General features: G+C 33.7%; 3 protein-coding genes and 1 long non-coding RNA gene across 7 annotated transcripts; all 4 read right to left on the bottom strand.

Annotated features, from left to right (window-relative positions):
• Window positions 1-920: 920 nt before the first annotated feature.
• LOC111472723 (MADS-box protein SOC1-like) lies at window positions 921-4,595 on the bottom strand. 4 transcript variants are annotated; one of them, XM_023118346.1, is made up of 8 exons: window positions 4,419-4,595; window positions 4,160-4,345; window positions 3,002-3,095; window positions 2,213-2,259; window positions 2,023-2,122; window positions 1,331-1,372; window positions 1,217-1,258; window positions 921-1,078 (listed from the first exon to the last, which is right to left on the bottom strand). In XM_023118346.1, exons 2-8 carry the CDS (start codon window positions 4,339-4,341, stop codon window positions 947-949), a joined length of 639 nt encoding a protein of 212 aa, XP_022974114.1. In that variant the 5' UTR covers window positions 4,342-4,345; window positions 4,419-4,595; the 3' UTR covers window positions 921-946. The 4 variants fall into 4 exon arrangements, with proteins under 4 accessions (XP_022974114.1, XP_022974117.1, XP_022974116.1 ...); XM_023118349.1 differs by having other exon boundaries at window positions 952-1,106; XM_023118348.1 differs by having other exon boundaries at window positions 952-1,110.
• A 4,551-nt stretch (window positions 4,596-9,146) lies between these two features.
• On the bottom strand, window positions 9,147-16,710 carry LOC111472725 (lysophospholipid acyltransferase LPEAT2-like). The gene is made up of 14 exons (XM_023118350.1): window positions 16,158-16,710; window positions 15,503-15,683; window positions 14,907-14,966; window positions 14,238-14,401; window positions 14,087-14,150; window positions 13,916-13,984; window positions 12,535-12,630; window positions 11,915-11,959; window positions 11,749-11,810; window positions 10,937-11,003; window positions 10,234-10,284; window positions 9,812-9,919; window positions 9,669-9,716; window positions 9,147-9,582 (listed from the first exon to the last, which is right to left on the bottom strand). The coding sequence occupies exons 1-14, from the start codon at window positions 16,610-16,612 to the stop codon at window positions 9,451-9,453; spliced, it is 1,602 nt and encodes a 533-aa protein (XP_022974118.1). The 5' UTR covers window positions 16,613-16,710; the 3' UTR covers window positions 9,147-9,450.
• A 758-nt stretch (window positions 16,711-17,468) lies between these two features.
• On the bottom strand, window positions 17,469-20,758 carry LOC111472757 (glyoxylate/hydroxypyruvate reductase HPR3-like). Its single transcript, XM_023118404.1, has 2 exons — window positions 20,264-20,758; window positions 17,469-18,191 (listed from the first exon to the last, which is right to left on the bottom strand). Exons 1-2 carry the CDS (start codon window positions 20,720-20,722, stop codon window positions 17,661-17,663), a joined length of 990 nt encoding a protein of 329 aa, XP_022974172.1. The 5' UTR covers window positions 20,723-20,758; the 3' UTR covers window positions 17,469-17,660.
• LOC111472758 lies at window positions 18,571-19,427 on the bottom strand. Its single transcript, XR_002715484.1, has 2 exons — window positions 19,038-19,427; window positions 18,571-18,956 (listed from the first exon to the last, which is right to left on the bottom strand). It is a non-coding gene; the product is annotated as an uncharacterized LOC111472758 (long non-coding RNA).
• Window positions 20,759-21,202: the final 444 nt, after the last annotated feature.

Below are 21,202 nucleotides of genomic sequence, written 5' to 3' on the forward strand. Positions count from 1 at the left end.
AATTTAGGGAATGGTCATGGGTTTATAATCTAAGAATACACTCTTCATTGGTATGAGGCCTTTTGGGGAAGCCCAAAGCAAAACATGAGAGCTTACACTCAAAGTGGACAATATCATACTATTGTGGAGAGTCGTGTTCGTCTGATCCTACAAACTACTGAATCTTTTAAACGCAAGGGAATGTCTGCCTAGGTGTCATGCATCGCTGCTCCCACATGCAACACCCATTTGGGTTCGGTCCAAAAGAGGAAATTGGCTCGACGCGACCCACAACTCTCATAAATCTGACCTGAAGTTTGTGCCTTGAACCGAGCGACAATCCCCGTTCCCTAAGCAACGCACGTGCCAAATGCGTGCTCCTTCCTCGATCACGGCTCTTCTCAACTTGTTAGTCGGTGCACTCTTCCGCTTAGTTCCAATGCGACTCAATAGCTTAGAAATAGCTTATTCGACTCGGTATTCAATAGACTGCAATGCCTATAAAAAATGACATCGAAATTTTAAGGGAAAAAAAAAACTAACAAAATTATTGAGTCATTATTTAAATTAATAGGTGGATGATGATATAATTAATCATCTTTAATAATCATTAATAACAAAACTATAATAATATTTTATAACTTTATTAATTTAGTAATGATATATGCATTATTTTGATACAAAATTTTGAGCTATATACATAAAATAAATTAAAAAAATTTGAAAATAAAATAATAATAAAAATAAATAAATAAATAAATAAAAATACTCACTAATTCAAATTTAAATTGTAAATTTAGTCTCGAAAATTAAAAATTAAACCGTTAAATATTTACAATATTCTTATTATTAATGATAATGTGAAAATGTATTAGTAGGGAAAACAAAGGCTCTTTTTCCTTGAGAAATTATTATGAAGTTTGGATATAATTTTATAAGAACAAAAAAAAAAAAAAAAATAATGGAGTCACTTCGATCTCGGCTTTGGTGGCCCGATGAACAAATCCGTTTCAACGTCGAAAGTCGAGCTGGTTTCGAGATACGGTGAAACTTCTCGTACTTGAGTCAGTGATTGACGAGGCTCGAGTTGAACCAAATACTGAATCAGAAAATGCATTTCACTTCATCTGTCTTATAACCCTAAAATCCGTTATTAAATATTCGAATATAGCAATAAATAAGATATATACCGTCATCTCGAGCTCAAAAAAAAAAAAAAAAACAGTAAACAACTCACCTTTTTAGCTAGCTTTTCATTTTCAGCTGCCAAATATTTCTCCTGTTTTTTTAAAATAAAAAAATTAGGGAAAAAATCATAATCCATTGGAAGTTGAAGCTTTCATTTACTAACCTTTTCTTTCAGTTGATCAATCTGTTCCTTGTAAGCCTCATGCTGAAATCAAAAAATGAAAATAGAGTGATTTTTTAGTACAAATCCACCTTAATCAATCTTATCGAGCAACCGATCCTACTATACAACTCTTTTAAACTATACGATTCATCGGTTTTAATGAGCACGGGATTCAAATGTTCGGAACATCAAAATAAGGTATAGGATTTGAGTTTATATAATCTAAGTTACTACAATATTTGAAACGAGACAAAAAGAAGACCATGTTTCCGAATGCTTCCACTCCCTTTGTTCTATGAATCCTGACTGACTCCACATTAGCCCCAAGACGAGTAAATGCTTGAGCTTAAGAGATATAAAGCGAGTGCACTAGAAAAGAACATAATGTTGATCACGATGGATGATCGGGAGATATGAAGGCTTCATTGGCGGGAGGAACTGTAATTGATTAAACCATACAACAATGGACCAAGCTGAAGTATGGGGTAAGGGCACGGAAAATTTTCGATAGACCCATATGGGAGGAAACATGAATTGAATGATTTTCATATACGGGTGAGAGACAGCTGCACAACAATTTGTTGTGAAGGTACAAATCGAAGATCTTCTCGGGACGACCCATGAATCTCGAGAATCGAACGTCGTGGGTTAATTAAAAAAAATGCTGAAAACATATAGTTTAGATTTAGAACCTTTGTAGCGCGAACATGGGCTAAGCTGCTTTGTAGCTGCTGTTCTATTTGTTGAAGTTCTTCATAAGAGCTTGATCCCAAACCTTGTCCCAACAATTTCCTAGTAGATTAAAAGTCAAAATTTGTAAGTCAAAGTCAAACAGCCAAAGTCAAACCAATGAGATAATAGTAGCTTCTTATTCTCCTCTACCTCTTTGAATCTTCAAGTGACTCTATCTCCTTCAACAAATTTGCAGCCTAAACCAAACAGAAAATAAAATATAAAGCTCCCATTTTAATTATTAACCAATTTTTTTAAATATTTATACATTTTAAAAATTAATAAAAATATCCTTTCAAAAATACTTTAAACTTTCAAAAGTTTCAATAATACCCTTAAACTTTTAAAAAAAAATTAAAAAATACCCTTAAAACTAAAAAAAAAAATTAAATTTTTTTTTTTATCAAAATTTTATTATTGAATTTTATTTTTTAAAATTTTCAAAGGTATTTTTGAACTCAAATATTAATGATTTCCATAAAAAAAACTAACTACGAAGATCTTTTTAAAATTATTTTGAAAGATTAAAGGTATTATTGAAATTTTAAAAATATTTTTTAAGATAAATTACAAATTTTAGAGATATTTTTGTTAATTAGTGTTTATAATTTTCAAAAACCAAATAGTTATCCAAAGGGACTACACTAAGAGCGGCATATAAAATGAAATCAGGTTCAAATAAGTGTTGACCTAAGTCCCGGTGTTCGGGCTCGACTCTCGAACAGTACGTGAGCTGCCTCGTACAGATCAAACTCACATTCCTAAGAATCTAAACTACTCTCGACTAAAATATCAGAAATTCGAATCTCCATCTCACGTAAATTTCACGATTATAGAATTCTAAACCTTAATTGTTTTCTACGTACCTATTTCTATCAATATTTTCATTAAAATCGAGACCTCGACGTTCAAAATCAACATTTTAAAACGAGAACAAACCTGATCAGCTTGATCATGGTGATGAGGTAAAGAACGTTCAAGATGATGGGTTACCCTTGTGTGCCTTTGAAATCGCTCCACTGTGGCCTGCATGCTGAAGCATAAGAAATTACGTAATTATTAAATTAATTTAAAAATAAAATTAAAAACATGACGAACTTATAATAAAAACTAAATTTCATATAATTAATTTTAAAATAAAGATAAACGTGACATAAACATGCACAGATCATAAAATAAAACCATAACTTTTAACCAAACCATACATAGACTACCAACATTATCCAATATTTTCAGCATATTATAAAATATAGATAGTGATATAAATGAAGGTGACTCGACACCAACTGACATTATAATATATGTTTAATTAAAATTTAAACCTTATGAGATTAATTAATTAATATTCTTTTTTTTTAATTATTTTTAATAACTAAAATCTCATAAAATTCAAATATAAAATATTTATCATCGGTTACAAACATCAAATATTCTTAATTTTCATAGCAATCTTTAAAACAAAGTCGAGTCGGGTTAAGAGTTCTATTATTGGATTGGTCGGGTCAGCTCCTACCTATGAACCAAACCGAATTTTCAATCTTCAAAAAATCCAACCCGATCTAAACGAACAAACAAAAAAAGAATTTAAATCAACTCAACATGTACGTTTAGAGTTGGTAGTGTAGATTATTTGGGTCATTAGGTCATATGAACACTCATTTGTTCGAGTAATCAAGTCATATGAACAATGCTATGTTCGGATCATCAAGTCATATGAACAATCCTAGGTTCAGATCATCAGGACATATGAACACTCCTTTGTTCAGGTCATATGAACACTCCTATGTTCGGGTCATATGAACAATCCTACCAAACATATTTGGTTAACTAAAACCCCGGCTCTCGACCTTTCTCTAATCTCCGCCACGAAAACCTTAGTCCATTTGTAGATGATTAAGATTAAGATTAAGATTAATATAATCTAAATGATTAAAATTTATGAGAAATAGTGAAAAAATAGACCCTTATTTCAGTACTTGCATGGTACAAATTGGGTCCAAATACGGTCCCTCATAGCTCATACCAAACCAGACCAAACATTTTGGTAAATATCAGTAAAATGAGGGGGGGAAATGTAAATAATGCATAATACCGGACCTTGAGCTAGCAAATTCACAAAGCTTCCCAGTAGAAGAGAAAATGATGAGGGCCACTTCAGCTTCACAGAGCACTGAGAGCTCAAAGGCCTTCTTAAGCAACCCATTGCGGCGCTTCGAAAACGTGACTTGGCGATTCGTGGCGTTTTCGATCCGCCGCATCTGAGTTTTTCCTCTCACCATTGTTCTGAACCAGAAAAGAAGGTTAAAAAACGAGAATCCGATGAAACCAGACAAGAAAATGGAGGGAGAAATCTCACCGGAGTGTGGTGGTTACCGGAGATAAGATTGTGTTTGGATGAAGCCGAAACGTAAACTGGAATTAATGGAAAACTGGAAGAGTTTTGGGGTTTGAGTTGAAGCCAAACAAGGCATGACCCATCAAACCCTAGCTGGGGAGAGCTTAAGGGGAGAGAGAGCAAAATAAGGAAAAGTTGGGGTCGAATCTGAAAACCCCAAACAGAAAAGGGGGAATTTATTAAAATATAATTTTTAAAAATAAAATAAAATAGATGTGTTTTCACTGCCACCACCAAAAACGGGGCATAGCCGACCCACGTTTCCACAATTCATTAATTTATATATATATATATATATATATATATATATATATTTCCTTTTATTTTCTTTTTGTGAGATACTAAATTTGTGGGAGACAGAACAAAACATTTTTTATAATATAATATCATAGTTCCAAGGGTTTGTGGATTACGGGATCTCACGTAGATTGGAGATAATAATGACATTTCTTATAAAAGTATGTAAAGTAGATATGTTTTAAAATTTTGAAGGGAAGCTCGAAAGGGAAAGTAAAAAAGGACAGTATCTTATAGAGTAGGGGTATGACCTTGGTTAGATTTTTTTCCAATTTAGGTTCGGTTGAGTTTTTAGAAAATTTACAATTTGGGTCGGTTTACTGGTTGACATTTTTTTAGTTAGGTGTCGGGCCAATCTTAAAATAGAGTTTCAATCCTATTATTAAAATTATTTTAAAAATTATTGATCGTTAATCCAACCAATTTCAAATTTGAAGGTAATGTTTTTTTTTTTTAATTAAAAAATTTAGATTTTTATTGTTAGAAAAAGAATATAATTTATTTCTTGATTGGGTAAAAATAATTTTTAAAATGGAAAAAAGACTAAAAAGTTGGGAAATAAAGTCAAGTAAGAGAGAGAAAACATCAGATTTCATGAACAGAAGAGAGAGAAATAATATTTTAAAAAACAAATAAAGTATTTAACGCGTCATCATAGTCCGTACAGATCGTACAATGGAGAGCCAATCAGAATCGAAGAGGCAGAAAAGAGTTCGCCGTCGTTGTCAGTTCCCGGTAAAATTATTCGCTTCAATTGCGCGTGGTGTACACGAGCGAAAAATAAAGGTGAAATTTTGGAGCGTGTTGTCACTTTCATGAATGGCGATTGGGAGATATTTTTTTGAAGAATATTTATATTCAGATAATGAAAACCCTTTCTTTTTTTGGCAAGCGCTCAAATAGTTAATTTAGGACTTAAATTTTATTTTAAAAAATCTCATTCAACTTTTAAAATTATAAATTTAATTTTTTTATTATTAAAACTTTTTTATTTTATAGATTTACTTAAAAGGTCACTCTAATAATCTATCAACTTCTCCATTTTAAGTACTTATAGGTTAAGGTAGCTAAAACCCTCGAAGGTTCAACCAAAGACCAATCCCGAAGGCTTGGTTGGTCTATAGGCTAACACGATCAATCTAACAAAATAGTTATCGTCACCATTTACAACTGGCCTTAAGCTTTACAGAATTAACCCAAATAAGTCAGAGGCCAGCTTGTTCATAAGAAGTCGTGTTCGTCGATATGATAATAGAAACCACTGAATCGCCACACACCCAAAGAGTCATTGGAATTTTAGAAGAATACTGATAACGTGGTAATAATATTCGATACATATCTCCATATCGTTAAAAATTACTCGCAAATTCTTTTATCCAGTGAAGTTTTGTTTCACATAATCCAAAAAAATAAAGAAGGATAAAAAAGTAAATATTTGGAAGGACATAAAAAAGTATCATTAGTAGGCTTTTTAACTTTAGACTAAAAAAGTAATTAATTATTCAATAATAGTTTGAAAAGTCATCCTAATTTTTTTTTTTTTTTTTTCATTTATAGAACCACAAAAGTAATTATTCAATAATAGTTTGAAAAATGGATGAAAAATCGAAATACAATAGGCCCGGCCGTAGAGGAAGAAAACTCTAGCAGCTGACATGGAAACAAATCATATGGGATAGAAGAGCCGTTGGGATCTTAAATAAATAATAATAATAAATAAATAAGAATTATAAGATTTGTCAAAAATAATAAAAAATAATAAAAATTATGGGATAGGGAAGAGAGAGAGGGGGGGCCCACCATCCCATTGCTACTTTTCCGAATTTGCTAATTGCCCCCTCCGACTTTCTTTTTATTTAGCTAAATTAAAAATATTTCTAAACATGCAAAAAGTTTGAATAATATTTCTAAGCTTTAATATATATATATATATATATATATTTATTTATTTATTTATTTATTGATAAAAATTTTCTTTTGTTTTTTTTTTTATACTATTTTGAAATTCCATCGCTAACCCTTTTCGTAAAATTTAAATTTTTTTGGCTCAATATTAAAAATCAGGTAATACCTCATTGAGACTCGGGTATTACAAAAATAGAGGTTTAGCGTGCATAATCTTGGTGGCTAATTACTCGATCCAATAGCGTGTAATTACCACAATGCCATTTATCAATTAATTACCCAATATCGAGCATTTTTACATGCCCTCAATTTTTTAATGTGCTTCAATAGAGAACAAAATGCTACTAAACTCCATCTCAAAGGTCAAAATTGTAATTTTAATATTAAAAGTCAACCCGACCCTTAATTATAAATTTACGGGCCTTAGCAAATGCATGGAAGGAAGCAGGTGCTCCATTGTTGGTACCAGAAGGAGTTTATCAATTAAGTCACTCCACTCTCATTGGCCCGTGCAAGAGTTCACGTCATAGGGACATTACAAGCTCCTCCCCATCCACATGGAGATGAGTTGCTTGTTTTTCAATATGTCGATCAATTAACAGTGTCAGGCACGAGAGTTTTTGATGGTCAAGGAAAAACTGGTTGGGAAAAGAACGATTGTCACTTAAAGAAAACTTTATGTTCGATTCTTCTTTTGGTCTCGTGTCATACATAATTTAAACTTAATATCTCAATTAACGTGTTTTTTTATTGATCAAAATTTGAAGTTCAATTTCATCACCAATTCACTGGTGAAGGATATAACGTCGTTGGATAGTAAGAATTTCCATATCAATCTTTTGGGTTGCCATAATCTTACCTTTCAACACGTGACAATTACTACACCAGATCACAGCCCAATGATGCTCCATGAATGATGCCTAATGATGCTCCATGAATGACTGATCAAATCTAAATGTGCAAATGTGAAACGCACAGTGACTGGAACGCAAAGCCCTAAGATATGTGCCTAATGATGCTCCATGAATGACTGATCAAATCTAAATGTGCAAATGTGAAACGCACAGTGACTGGAACGCAAAGCCCTAAGATATGTGCCTAATGATGCTCCATGAATGACTGATCAAATCTAAATGTGCAAATGTGAAACGCACAGTGACTGGAACGCAAAGCCCTAAGATATGTGCCTAATGATGCTCCATGAATGACTGATCAAATCTAAATGTGCAAATGTGAAACGCACAGTGACTGGAACGCAAAGCCCTAAGATATGTGCCTAATGATGCTCCATGAATGACTGATCAAATCTAAATGTGCAAATGTGAAACGCACAGTGACTGGAACACAAAGCCCTAAGATATGTGCCTAATGATGCTCCATGAAGGACTGATTAAATCTAAATGTGCAAATGTGAAACGCACCGTGACTGGAACGCAAAGCCCTAAGAAAGTTTGGAGTGTTACCTAACAAATTCACAAACAGATTTCATGGGATTCGACTACGGTGCCACAAATTCACAAACGGATCCTAAGTAATTGTTGTTGTTCATTGAATTAACGGATCTCATGAGATCTATGGGGGAATCAAAATTTTTGTAATTTGGTTTGCAAAAGGAACTAATCCAATAGCTTATTCAAGTTTTTGTCTGAAAAAAAAACAGCCCATTCAAGTTGAAAGTTAAATTATCAACATTGAACAGAAGTAGCTGATGCAATCCCCATGACAAATAATATACAAAAACAAGAAATAATTTATTTTTCCAAAAAACTAACAAACTCAGAGTTAATTGGATTCATAGAAGGTCCAATGAGTGAGAAGTGAAGAACATCAGTACACTGAACAGTGATAGATGAACAGAAAAAACAGAGAAACAAACAAACAAATAGTTTAAAATTAAAAATCTAAGAAAAATAAAATAAAATAAGATTGGTCTAAATTCTTATCCAAATCTTGACCTGTTTGGGAAAAAAAAAACTAGTTTAAATCAATTACTATAAATGGATGCAGGGAATTAATAGAACAAATACTTCCAATCATGCAAGTCAATGACATTAACTGTTGTGCTGCAACCCTGTAGCCCTATCCTCCTCTTCATTTCAAATATATACCACAAACAACAAAAGTTCTAAGCTCAACTTTGTACCTAATGTACGAGTCCGACCCTACACAACTTTTAAATTTAAATACTATGATGGCAGTAATTGTACGTATGAGTGATGCAGAATTTTCACCATTGTTAAAAAGAATTAATTTGAATACTATGAAAGGTTTGAATCTTCAACTAAAAAATAATTCCAGGTGACTTTTTTTTCTTTTTTTTTTCGAATCGAAAAGAGGCAAGCTTTTAACCGCTAACCCGTTTAAAATGAATGAACAGATCCAATATAATATCAACATCCAAACAAATTCATGACAGATTATGAGTGAGATATAGTACCTGTTGTTTGGAATGTGGTGGGGAAAAATCTGAATATCCACAAGACAATGGCCTGAAGAAGTTGAGCAGATTTTACAATCAGCAAACAGCAAACAGCAAACTTGTTTGGATTATGTGAACATTACAAGAACTCATATCAAAATACAATGGGAGTAGTTGTAGGAGTGGATAATTTCACAGGGGATAATGTGGTAAAATATGTTAAACCCACCACCAATATTAAAGGAAACAGCCCAACCTCTCCTACTATAGGTTCCTCTTAATCAAACAACGAGGGAGGTGACAATAATGAACAAACAAGACATGGGGAACTCATTCATCAAACAATGTTAGACACACTTATGTTATTTCCAACTACGAGCACGGTAGCAAACACTGCGAAAAAAGTGCAATCAACAGCGGGTTCCTTCTTAGGCAGCCAAGCAAATCATTCTTGCTAATCTTCCCATCGCCATCGGTATCAAATAGTTTAAAGAGCTCACGAGCCTGCAATCACTCAAAATATAACAAAGATATAGTTCACTGTGACTTACTCACTGCATGAAAATGGAATAGTGTGACAAAGACGGTACCTCGTCGATATTCAGATCGGGAATTGCGGGCTTTATGAATTCTTCTAGCTGATACCAATGAGTAGCCAGAGTATGAGAAATTGGCATTCATCCAAATGCACAGAAGTATTAAAAATAAACAAATAAAGGAACGAAAAGTTTACTTTTTGTTCTGAAATTTTATCTTCTTCGTCGCTACATTCAGTAAGGATAAGCTCACAGGATCGCTGAAAACCTTGCAGCCTCACAACGTGCAAAGAGCCGAACAGGTACTGGAAGAAGCCAATAACTTAAATTATGAACAATGTGGAATCTAAAAGAATTAGCATCAACAACATACTATCTGCTTGGAATGCGTCATATGGTTCTTAATTAGTCAAATAATGGAACGATATTGTGGAAGTTCAATTAACAAGGAGTTTCAATTTTTTTCAACAGGTGTTTCAATTAACCAGTAATCATCCAACCAATGTGCCATTGTTTCTATGTTACAAGAATATTTTAGGCTTCAGAGAGAAAATATTGGCATTTAGACAGGGAGAGTACGGGGTAAAAACATCAAAGTATTGCTGAGAGAAGGAAAAACCTGCTTGAATGTTATTGTTCCCATCTTCTCTATGTCAATAAGAGAAAATATCTGCAGCACCCAAAGAACAAAAAAGAATTTTCAATCACTCAGCTCATGAACAAATTCTGAAAGAACAACGCAAACAAATAAAAATAAAATGTCAACCCCGATGACATTATGCCTTAGACGCTCCCAATTATCTTTCCACCGAGCAAAGCTTCATAATCTAAGAACGTCGCTTCTATTCAATTTCTAAGAAGTTCAACACCTAAACTTAATGGAGGAAGAATCCTAATGCGACAGGGAATAGACGACAACAACTAGAGCATCTTATATTATTTTTGATATTTTATAAAATGCCTTTATAAGGATGAAACTTTCTCATCTGTTGCAGATTCTCTATAGTCAGTTTGCTTCTAATTTTTTAAAATTCAAATAAAAAAAAGTCAATTATCCATTCAATATAATAGTGATAAATACGAATTTTTTTCCAAATATTAATAAATGGAAGCATCAAAACACTTTTTTTTTTCTTCTGTATTGCACAATGCATGTTGCTCCAATGAATTTATTTATTGTTCACATGTGAGTATCTACAACTTTTAAAGTCCTCCCCACTAGAAGAAACTAGCAAAGTTATGTTTACTTTAAGCATAAGCAACGTACATAAACCGCTTGAGAAACAACTGCTAGTAAAGCTATTGAAGCTAGAATAACTCACCTCTTCAGCAAGCACACAAGGCTTGAGTCGTAGAGCTCCTACGAATCCATTATAAGTAGCACGGCCACTGCAAAAAGAACAAACCAACGATATCAGAAAATTTTTATCATAGGCATGTGAGAGCTATTATATCAGAGATTTATTTTATGGCTTCCTGCAGCATCGTACAGCTTTAGCTTTGGTTTTTTGATTCTTGGACCTTACAGCTTTCATTTGTACGGTAATCTTTCTTACTGTGAGTGTTTCTTTTCTCAGGACATTAAAAAATATAGTAGTCCTTGAAATTACATCCTCAAATTTCAAAATCTTTATGATGTTTTTTACTAGAGAAGATACGTAACAGGACTTACTTCAGTGTCACCAATTTCCTTCCACATTAAAAGTGAAGAGGGTCAGGTTCAGATCTTTTTTTTTTTTTTTTTTTTTTTTTTTTTGGGAAGAGACAACTTCACTATAAAAGGGATGTGCTATCCATAGCGTTATGTTCAGAAATTTAGATCGTTTATTTAATAACAAATTATATTGTGAAGAAAATGCACGACTAAGGGGAGGAAAAGGTCTTGAAACTCAAGCTATATTATAAGAATATTATTTAAATGAAACTCCAATTGGGGAATAATGAGAAAACAATGGGATAATAAAATTGAAAAGAAATGTTAGCATGCACTATGCCACATATATTAATCATCAGCAATTCCCACTCTATATCCTCAAAAAGAATTCTAGTCCTCACTTTAACACATCAAACATTACAAACAAAAAAGAAAACGTGAAATATTTTGCACATATGGAAGTAAAAAGTAGAATAGTACCTGGAGTCAGGATTCATGGACAGAAACTTATCAAGAAAATCAACAGCTTCTAGGCTGCTAACCTGTGAAATATACAATCAGAAAACCATTGTAATACACAATCAGAAAAGTATGTGAAATATAAGAGACGTTTCAGAAGGTCAAGAACTTAAACAAAAGGACTCACTTGGTCTATCTTAGATATTTCAATCATATAATCAGAGGGTCTCTCCTGCAAAATTGTTATCACAGCAAGGTAAATATAAAAATAAAATAAAATATAAGCATTAATTCCAGATAAACAGCAGATGCTAAGATACAAGAAAGTAAAACAAAACCATAAAGACCATTAACATCACCAAGAGCATAACATGGCCGCACATGGATTGTAGATCTAATCAAGTTGAAACCCCTGGGTAGGTGGTGCATAGTAAACCAGATCCATCATTCACATTTAAACTGTATGTACCAAATTAATTTTTTTTTTTTTTTTTTCACAAACTACTGAAACTTGCTTATATCAATAATGTGGAAAAATGTGTTGAACAAGGTCTAAAGGAAGCACTACTGTTACTATCCTCTCTCTTTCATTTTTCTTGATTGGAAGGCATTTTGTAGTGGTTTCCTTCGGCGGGGGAGGCCCTCATCCCCTCGCCCTTGGGCTGTCTTTCCAGTTTTTTGTTTATTATATCTTCGATGTTTCTTGTAGAAAAAGGTTCAAAGGAAGCACAAGAGTTAAAAATGTGAATGATTGGGGAGAACAAAGATATTAAATGCAACATTAGAAAGAAAAAAAAAAATACATACTTGATTTGCCTCGGCAGCCTTGGTTAGAAGCATTAAATCTCCATATGAGTGAGCCGTTTGGACAACATTTAGTGCAGTGGCCATTGCAAGGCTAGTCTGCACGAATAATTTTTCAATTCTCAACAAGAAAAAATATTGAACCGTGCAAAATAGAATAAGTAACCAAGCAAATAAGTTATTAGGTTATAAAAGACATGTACTAGAATTTGATTAAGTAAAAAATAATTCCAACATACACACCGTCCACTTCCCAAGTGGTTCTCCACCCTATTAGGCAATAAGCCTTAGTTAGGAACTTATATGAGTACTTTTTATCCGTGTTCAAGTATCCTCGATTCTTTTAGGTCTTGAAATTTATCGATTAACCACCTTAATTTGAATCAATGTTCAAATCCTCGAGTAAAGTGTAGTACAAGATTAAAAGGGAGTTATATTCATCCAAAACAAACTGGAACTTGGAAGTGCAGGGTAAAGAAGAGTTAGAAGCATTAAAAATGAGTTGATAGCTGCTTTTAACAAGAATTAAGGAATTGGCGATCTGAGATAGTGTCAATATGCAGAGAGAAAGTTGTTCAGACTGATGGTTTTAGTGAAAGAAATTTAAAAAGCCCAAGGAACACTTTAAGGTAATAAATTTCCTAATCATCTCAAGGAGAGAGGCAACAAAAAGGTGCAGCTTGAGTGAAGGAAGGTGCACTTAATAAAATACTAAATAAATCCAATCTACAACAACAGTAAGTAAAAAAAAAAAAAAAAAAAAAAAATCCTTTTAAAGCATAAAAACATTAACAACACTAATTAATTAAATAATTACGAGAAATGGAGATATTCAGGCTAAAAAAAAGTAGGGACATTTTGTGTTTAAATATGAGGAACATTGTTATGATTAACGATGAGACAACACAAGCTTCATATACAACTAGCATTTATCATGGAGAAATTAAGTCGTCTTTAGTCAGGAAAGAAGATAGTGCCAGAATTATATTTATTAGAAGCCATCTGTTAGTCATGAGGAAAAATACTGCATGCACTCTTTTCTAACTGTCCTTCTCAGTCTCTTCTTATTCATCTTTTGCGGTTATCTTTTTTTTTTTCCCTTTCCTTTTCTCCTTTCTTTTACTCTCTTTTTCCTAAATGGAAAGAAATGGCGCACCAAAGTAAGTGCCTGGTTGCTCGCCTTGGATACCTTCAAGACACTAACGCCTTATCTCGCTCACTTTGCCTCTCGCCATAGGCGAGTGGGTAGTCTTGCCTCAACAACACTTTAGTACACATACTCTCACTTCCATAGGATTGCCAGTGGAGAAAGATCGGGAATGAAGATGAGCAAGAAAGTACAAGTAAAAAAAGAAATTATGAACTCAGATAAGTAGAACCTTACTCTCTTAGCAAATTCAAGAGTGCTTTCTTTTCCATTATATCGCGGTGAAATAACAGGAAGATACTCAACCTGGTCAGATAATAAAATGTGACTTTAACATTGCCTAGATCAAATGAAATCAAAAGTTTTTGAACAGATGAAGGATACAAAAAACCATAGAAAAAAGAATACCTCCAAGTAATTGTGAAATTGCATAAACATTCTAATCATGAGCTTTGGCAAAGAAACAAATCCCCTAGGCAAAATAGAATTTCACAAACAACACAGTAAGATATAGAGTTGGCACTAAATGAAAAAAATTAAATGAGCAATGGGAACCTACCATGATTGGTCAAAGTGAACATGAGGATAATGAACAACGACAGGTTGGATTGAATAACCAGGAAGAAAAGCACCAAGTTGAAAAGAAATAAGAGACCTTCCATTTGTAGTGGTTCCCTCTGGAAATAACAGAACTCTTGGAAATCTATTGCAAGAAGCCTTTCTCTGTTTTCACATCCTTGAAAGCATAGTTTTCTATCAAAGATCTTAACATGTTGATCCAAGTCGATAATCAAACAAGAAAAAAATGGGAAGGGATACTAGATCATTCATTCACCATGCCCTCGTAATAAACCAAGTGTACAAGTTTTGACCATAGTTAAAAAAATAATAATAATTTAACTAAAACTAGATGCATTATTTATATAAAATATAATGCAACTTCTAAGTAATCAAATAAAGAGGTGCTTCAAAATTTTTAATGAGAAAATGGAAACAAAATGATTCAAAAGTGATTCACCAACCATTGTAATAAAAAGAATACCTGGAAGCTAAGGGCCCTTATTGAAGCACACACCAAACGTTTTTATTTTCAAAAGAAATAAGAATTTTTTTTTTTTATTAAAGCCCCAAGTCAATAAACAATTTCTCATACAACAATGCTCATCAACATGGGTATTATACACAAAGTGATGTATAAGTACATGTAAAAGTTACAGAAACTTTTTACCTTTATTTCACTAATAGCATGCTTCTTTGATGTAGGTGAAAACCTATCTACATATATCACCTGAGAAATGTAAACAATAAATTAATGTACAGCATTTAATAACTAGATGACCTACTTAATTATGAACAATGTTTAAAGATGTTAGGTGCATAAGTCCTAGGCCCGGCCCCTACACCTCACATCAAAGAAGCGAGGCTCCCTTAATGAAGGCATGCCTCAGGCTTCTGGTGTGTGCCTGGCTCCTCAAGCCAAATTTAAATCTTTTTAACTTGAAGAAACTCATTAATATTCTTTAAAAATATTCATTTTCCCCATCAATCTCAAATAAAATCTCTACAGCTTCTCATCTTAAATTTAAATCTTTTGTTGTACATACAGAAGTTATTTATATTTTTCTATTGTCTGCCTCATTTTAAAAAATAAAAATATTTAAAATAAAAACCAACTGTTTTTTTTTTTTTTTTTTTTGCACCTAGCAGTAATAGCCCAGCAACGAGTTTTAACAACACTGATTATGAACATTTACCAGCTATTCAATTAGGTAATGCACCTTTACTTGGAAAGAGTTAATCGAGTGGTAAAGGGCATGAAATGACCTGCATAGCTCTGATAATGGTGCCAACAAAGGGTATGGAATCATGGGATTCAGCTGCGACCATAGTTGGAAATAACTCATAAAAATAAAAGATAGGTTCTATGTAAGATACATGATTTGATACAATAATTGGAGCAATTTCCCTTGGAGCAGGCTTCCCTTTTCTTGTTATCCATTGATATCTGAAGCAGAGGAAGAAAGACAAACAAAAGATAATCACTACATATATAAATTAACATAATGTGCGCTCAACAGAAGAGATAACCAATCAAATAGAACCCGTGCAAGAAATCTTTTTCCACCAAAAATGGCAAATATTTGGAATCATGAACTAGCATTCTAACAAATCGTAAAACCCCTTCTACTTCAGTAAATTTTCCTTTTCCTCTTATGTTTTGCTTGAAAGTATTAATAAGTTCCAAGACACCCAGTAAGATTTTAGGAATTGACGAGAGAATTCTAGTCATCTTTATATCAGAAACTTATTAATCCACTACTCAGTCCAATAACTTGCAATAATCTTTAAACAAAGTTAAGATAACATACAAAATAGCCAACAAATCGAGAGACGATAGTACAGCAGCAATTGAATAAGAACAGGTCGTCGTTAAAAATTCCAACAAACACAGCAAAATTGAACCAGAAGCATGTCTCACCCAAAAGAAAAGAGAATACACCGCCCGCAAAGCCTCGTAACTCCCATGAGCCTACACCTCCACTTCGGCATCGGATTCTCCTTATCCTTCCACCCGTGAAGCGCCGTCTTAGTGGCTAAATATCCAACCAAAAGACATAGCCCAAACAGAACAAGACGTGCAAGCGCAATAGGTATGCAAACCACAATCTTAACCCACTCATAAACCCCACCGATACTCGGCGTGTTATTCCGAAACGGATCGACCGTTGTCGACTCGGGAACGGAGAATCCATCAGAGCCAAGAAAGGCAAAAGGATTGCGACAGTATAATCGAGTATGATCGTGATTGTTCCCGTTCTGATTATTGATCTGCTCCGGTGGATTGCCGCCGTCGTCTTCGATTCTGAGGATCACCTCGACGCCGTCTGAGGGCTCGGCGGGGAGCAGCGGCGAGGTAAGATCGTGGTCCGCCATTGATGGGATGGGAAGAAGACAGGGAAGAAGAAAGAGGCCAATGAATGGATGGGAAAATTCCCCGGTGGAAAATGGCCAATTTCTCTGCGGCGGCTATGAGTCCGCGACCTGTCATTTTCCCGGGAATTTTTTTTTTCATTTATTATTATTCTATAAAAGGAAATCCCCGTTATTAAGAAAACGAATATACTACTGGCACGTGCATGCACGTGGGAATTATTTTTTTAAACTTTCCATAACACGTGATTATGGTACGGAAATTATTTATTTTTATTTACCTAATAATATTGGTTGACTATGATAATATCTTGGAGAGAGAAAAAAAAACATAATAAATTAAATTTTATAAACTTTAAAAAAATATATAATATAAATTTTAAGATTTGTATAATAAATTTTTAAATTTTAAATTTTATGTAATAAATTGATGAGTTAAAAAAATTAAATGTGTCGTATTAAATACAAAATTGAATGTTCATGCACTTTCATGAAAAGTTTAAGATTTCCGTTCTTAATTACGGAGAAAAGTCACAAAAAAAACTTGATAGTGAGATTCTCGAAGCTTTTGGACTTTACCCTGTATAATTCTCTAGGCTGTCAAGGGTGGGACGTTTTCATTTCTTCTATCTCTGAGGACGGTACTTCATATTTTATCACTTATGAAGGGTCCGATTCGTAATTACGTAACATAGAAACAAAAAACATGTTATGCACGAGAGTCGAGTTGGGTGGCAATGCTAGTTTGTAAACTACGGGTTCGATCCATTACAAGATCTAAAGCTTACTTATAAACCTTAGACTCAACTTGTCTTTCAAAGTACCCTTTTTTATGGTCGATTAAAAAAACTAAAAAACGTCACAAAATGTGGGTGACAAGTTTCCCGAGTCACGAAATCTCGCATGTGTTGTAGTGAGCATACACTACATCATCTACAACAAAATAATAACAGTTTGAAACGATCCCGTAAATGACTAAAACGAAACTTTTAAAGGTCTAGTAGTATAATCTACGACAAACGTCTAAAATTCAAGAACATTTTTGTACCATTCAACTCGAATAATCCTCAAACGGAGTCACCAAAGGCTTGTTCGAGAAAAACGCCTCCAAATTCTCGGCCACCAATTGAGTCAATCCCACCATAGATTCAGTTGTTAAGACAGCAACATGTGGCGACAACACTACATTATCAAGATTAAACAGCTCTTTAGGAACTTCAGGTTCATTCTCAAACACATCCAGCCCAGCTCCCCCAAGTTCCCCTTGAATCAAGCGTCGAACCAGTTCCGTCTCGTCGACGATCGCCCCTCGGCCGACGTTGACTATCACTCCATCTCTGCCTAACGCAACCATCACGTCCCTGTCGATCATATGGCGGGTTTCGGCCGTTAACCCACAGCAAATGATGAGGGCTTCACAGTTGGCTGCAAGTTCATGGAGATCGGAATAGAAGGGGTATGGAAGTGTTGGCTTTTTGGTTCTTGAATTGTATGAGATTTTGCAGCCGAAACCTTCTAGCCGTTTGGCTACTTCTGTGCCTATTTTCCCCAATCCAACTATTCCAATTTGCTTGCCGCTTAACTGTCAATCATTTTTAACCTTAACACTCGTCATCAGAATTTAAAATTTAAATAGTTGATTTTGAATACATATATACTACAGAAACACAATTCTCCACAATAGTATGATATTGTCACTTTGAACATAAGCTCTCGTGGTTTTACTTTGAGCTGCCCAAGAAGGCCCTTATTATAAACCCACGATCGTTCCCTAACCGATGTGGGATTTTCATCATCCAACAATATAAACAAAAATATTTTTGAAATTCTGCTAACACAATAGTTACCACGTTTCAAAAATACCTATGAACTTTCAAAAGTAACAATGGTTAATACTCTACTAATATATGAGGGGTAGATTAAACGAGTCAGAAATATTTCAAAAATACCTAGAAATTTTCAAAAGTAACAACTGTAAGTACCCTAATACGTAAGGCGCAGAAAGATAGATTAAACGTGTTTAAAAAATATCTTAATATATGAGGTATAGATAGAAGAGTTAGAGGTGTTTCAAAAATACCTAGGATTTAAAAAAATAACGACTGGTGGTACCCTAGTATACAAGGTGTAGATAGACAGGTTAGACGTGTTTAAAAAATTCCTAAAAATTTTAAAAAATAACACCTGTTAGTACCCTAATACATGAGGTGTAGATAGACAGGTTAGACATGTTTCAAAAATACATGGGAATTTTAAAAAATAACACCAATTAGTACCCTAACACACGAGGTGTAGATAGATGGGTTAGACGTGTTTCAAAAATACCTAGAAATTTTAAAAAATAACACTAGTTAGTACCCTAATACACGACATGTAGATAGACGGATTGGACATGTTTAAAAAATACATAAGAATTTTAAAAAATAACACCATTAGTACCCTAATACACGAGGTGTAGATAGACAAGGTGTAGATAGACAGGTTAGACGTGTTTAAAAAATACTTAGAAATTTTAAAAAATAACACCAGTTAGTACCCTAATACACGAGGGGTAGATAGACGGATTAGACATGTTTAAAAAATACATAGGAATATGAAAAAATAACACCAATTAGTACCCTAACACATGAGGTGTAGATAGACAGGTCCGTGTTTCAAAAATACCTAGAAATTTTAAAAAATAACACCAGTTAGTACCCTAATACACGAGGGGTAGATAGACGGATTAGACATGTTTAAAAAATACATAGGAATATGAAAAAATAACACCAATTAGTACCCTAACACATGAGGTGTAGATAGACAGGTCCGTGTTTCAAAAATACCTAGAAATTTTAAAAAATNACACCAGTTAGTACCCTAATACACGAGGGGTAGATAGACGGATTAGACATAGAAATTTTAAAAAATAACACCAGTTAGTACCCTAATACACGAGGGGTAGATAGACGGATTAGACATGTTTAAAAAATACATAAACACCAGTTAGTACCCTAATACACGAGGGGTAGATAGACGGATTAGACATGTTTAAAAAATACATAGGAATATGAAAAAATAACACCAATTAGTACCCTAACACATGAGGTGTAGATAGACAGGTCAGACGTGTTTCAAAAATACCTAGAAATTTTAAAAAATAACACCAGTTAGTACCCTAGTACACGAGGTGTAGATAGACGGATTAGACATGTTTAAAAAATACATAGGAATATGAAAAAATAACACCAATTAGTACCCTAACACATGAGGTGTAGATAGACAGGTTAGACGTGTTTCAAAAATACCTAGAAATTTTAAAAAATAAGACCCGTTAGTACCCTAATACACGAGGTGTAGATAGATGGATTAGACGTGTTTAAAAAATACCTAAGAGTTTTCAAAAATAACAACGATTAATACCCTAATACACCTGGTGTAGATAGACGGGTATACATGTTTCAAAAATACCTATGAATTTTCAAAACTAACTACGTTACTACTCTTAAAATTGAAAACGGGAGTAATCATCTAAATACTACATTTTGTTTTTAAAAAATATAATGAATTATAAAATTGAAAAAGTATTTTTAGAACTAACAAACTATATATATATTAATTTAAACAAAATTTAAAATGCTTTAGCTTTAAAAATAAATAAATAAATAATAGGACCTTTAATCCGAGGGAAAATTTCCGTTTGGAAGGCCAAATCCCCTGCTTCACGAACCGATCACCAGCCGAAACTTTCCTAAGAACATCGATCAGTAATCCAACCGCTAAATCGGCTACATCTTGAGTGAACAAGTTTCCAGCATAGGCGATAGCGATTTCACGGCGGCGTAATTCCGGCAAGTCGAGGTGGTCGAGGCCAGAGCTGGTAGTGACGACGAGCTTGAGGGCGGGGAGGCAGTCGAGAATGGCGGAGGTGAGTTGGATGCCGCCGCCGGGGATGAGCAAGGCTCGGGCGGATTGGGCGAAAGAAGAGAGGAATTGGAGTAAAGGAAGGTCGGAATTGGATGGTTTAAGGAATTGAAATCTGTTGGAGAATTGGGATTCCAGAGAGGGTAAGACCCATGGAAACCCTAGAACCAGAACTTCGGGAAGGTCGCCGGAATGGCCTCCGGATGCCATTCAATTTTACAAAAAAATTATGCGGATAATTGGAAATGGACAAAATATGGAAAATTAAATTTGTGGGCACAATTTCATCCATGCAATACAAAAATAATATATATATATATATATTGTTAAATTGAAAAGATTAAAAAATAAAATTAAAATTCTTATTGTATATATATGGATATAATTTATATATTTACCGAACTAATCTGAGACTTTCATCATCCAACACCTTCCCTGGTATGAAAAGGTCTCACACCAATGTAGAGACTATTATTTGATTATAAACTCATAACCATTCCTTAAATAGCCGATGTGAGACATTTATCCTCCTAACATATATAAGGCTGGTGGCTCGTGCTTTAGTCCATTTTATTTATTTATTATTATTATTTTATTTAGTATATTTTTAAACTTTTAAATTTTAAAATATTATTGAACAAATTTTTGTATTCTATAATTATTTTTTTTAATGGTAATGGTGTTTTGGAA

The sequence above is a fragment of the Cucurbita maxima genome, unplaced genomic scaffold (assembly GCF_002738345.1).
Source record: "Cucurbita maxima cultivar Rimu unplaced genomic scaffold, Cmax_1.0 Cma_Scf00085, whole genome shotgun sequence".
In the NCBI taxonomy this organism is placed as follows: domain Eukaryota; kingdom Viridiplantae; phylum Streptophyta; class Magnoliopsida; order Cucurbitales; family Cucurbitaceae; genus Cucurbita; species Cucurbita maxima.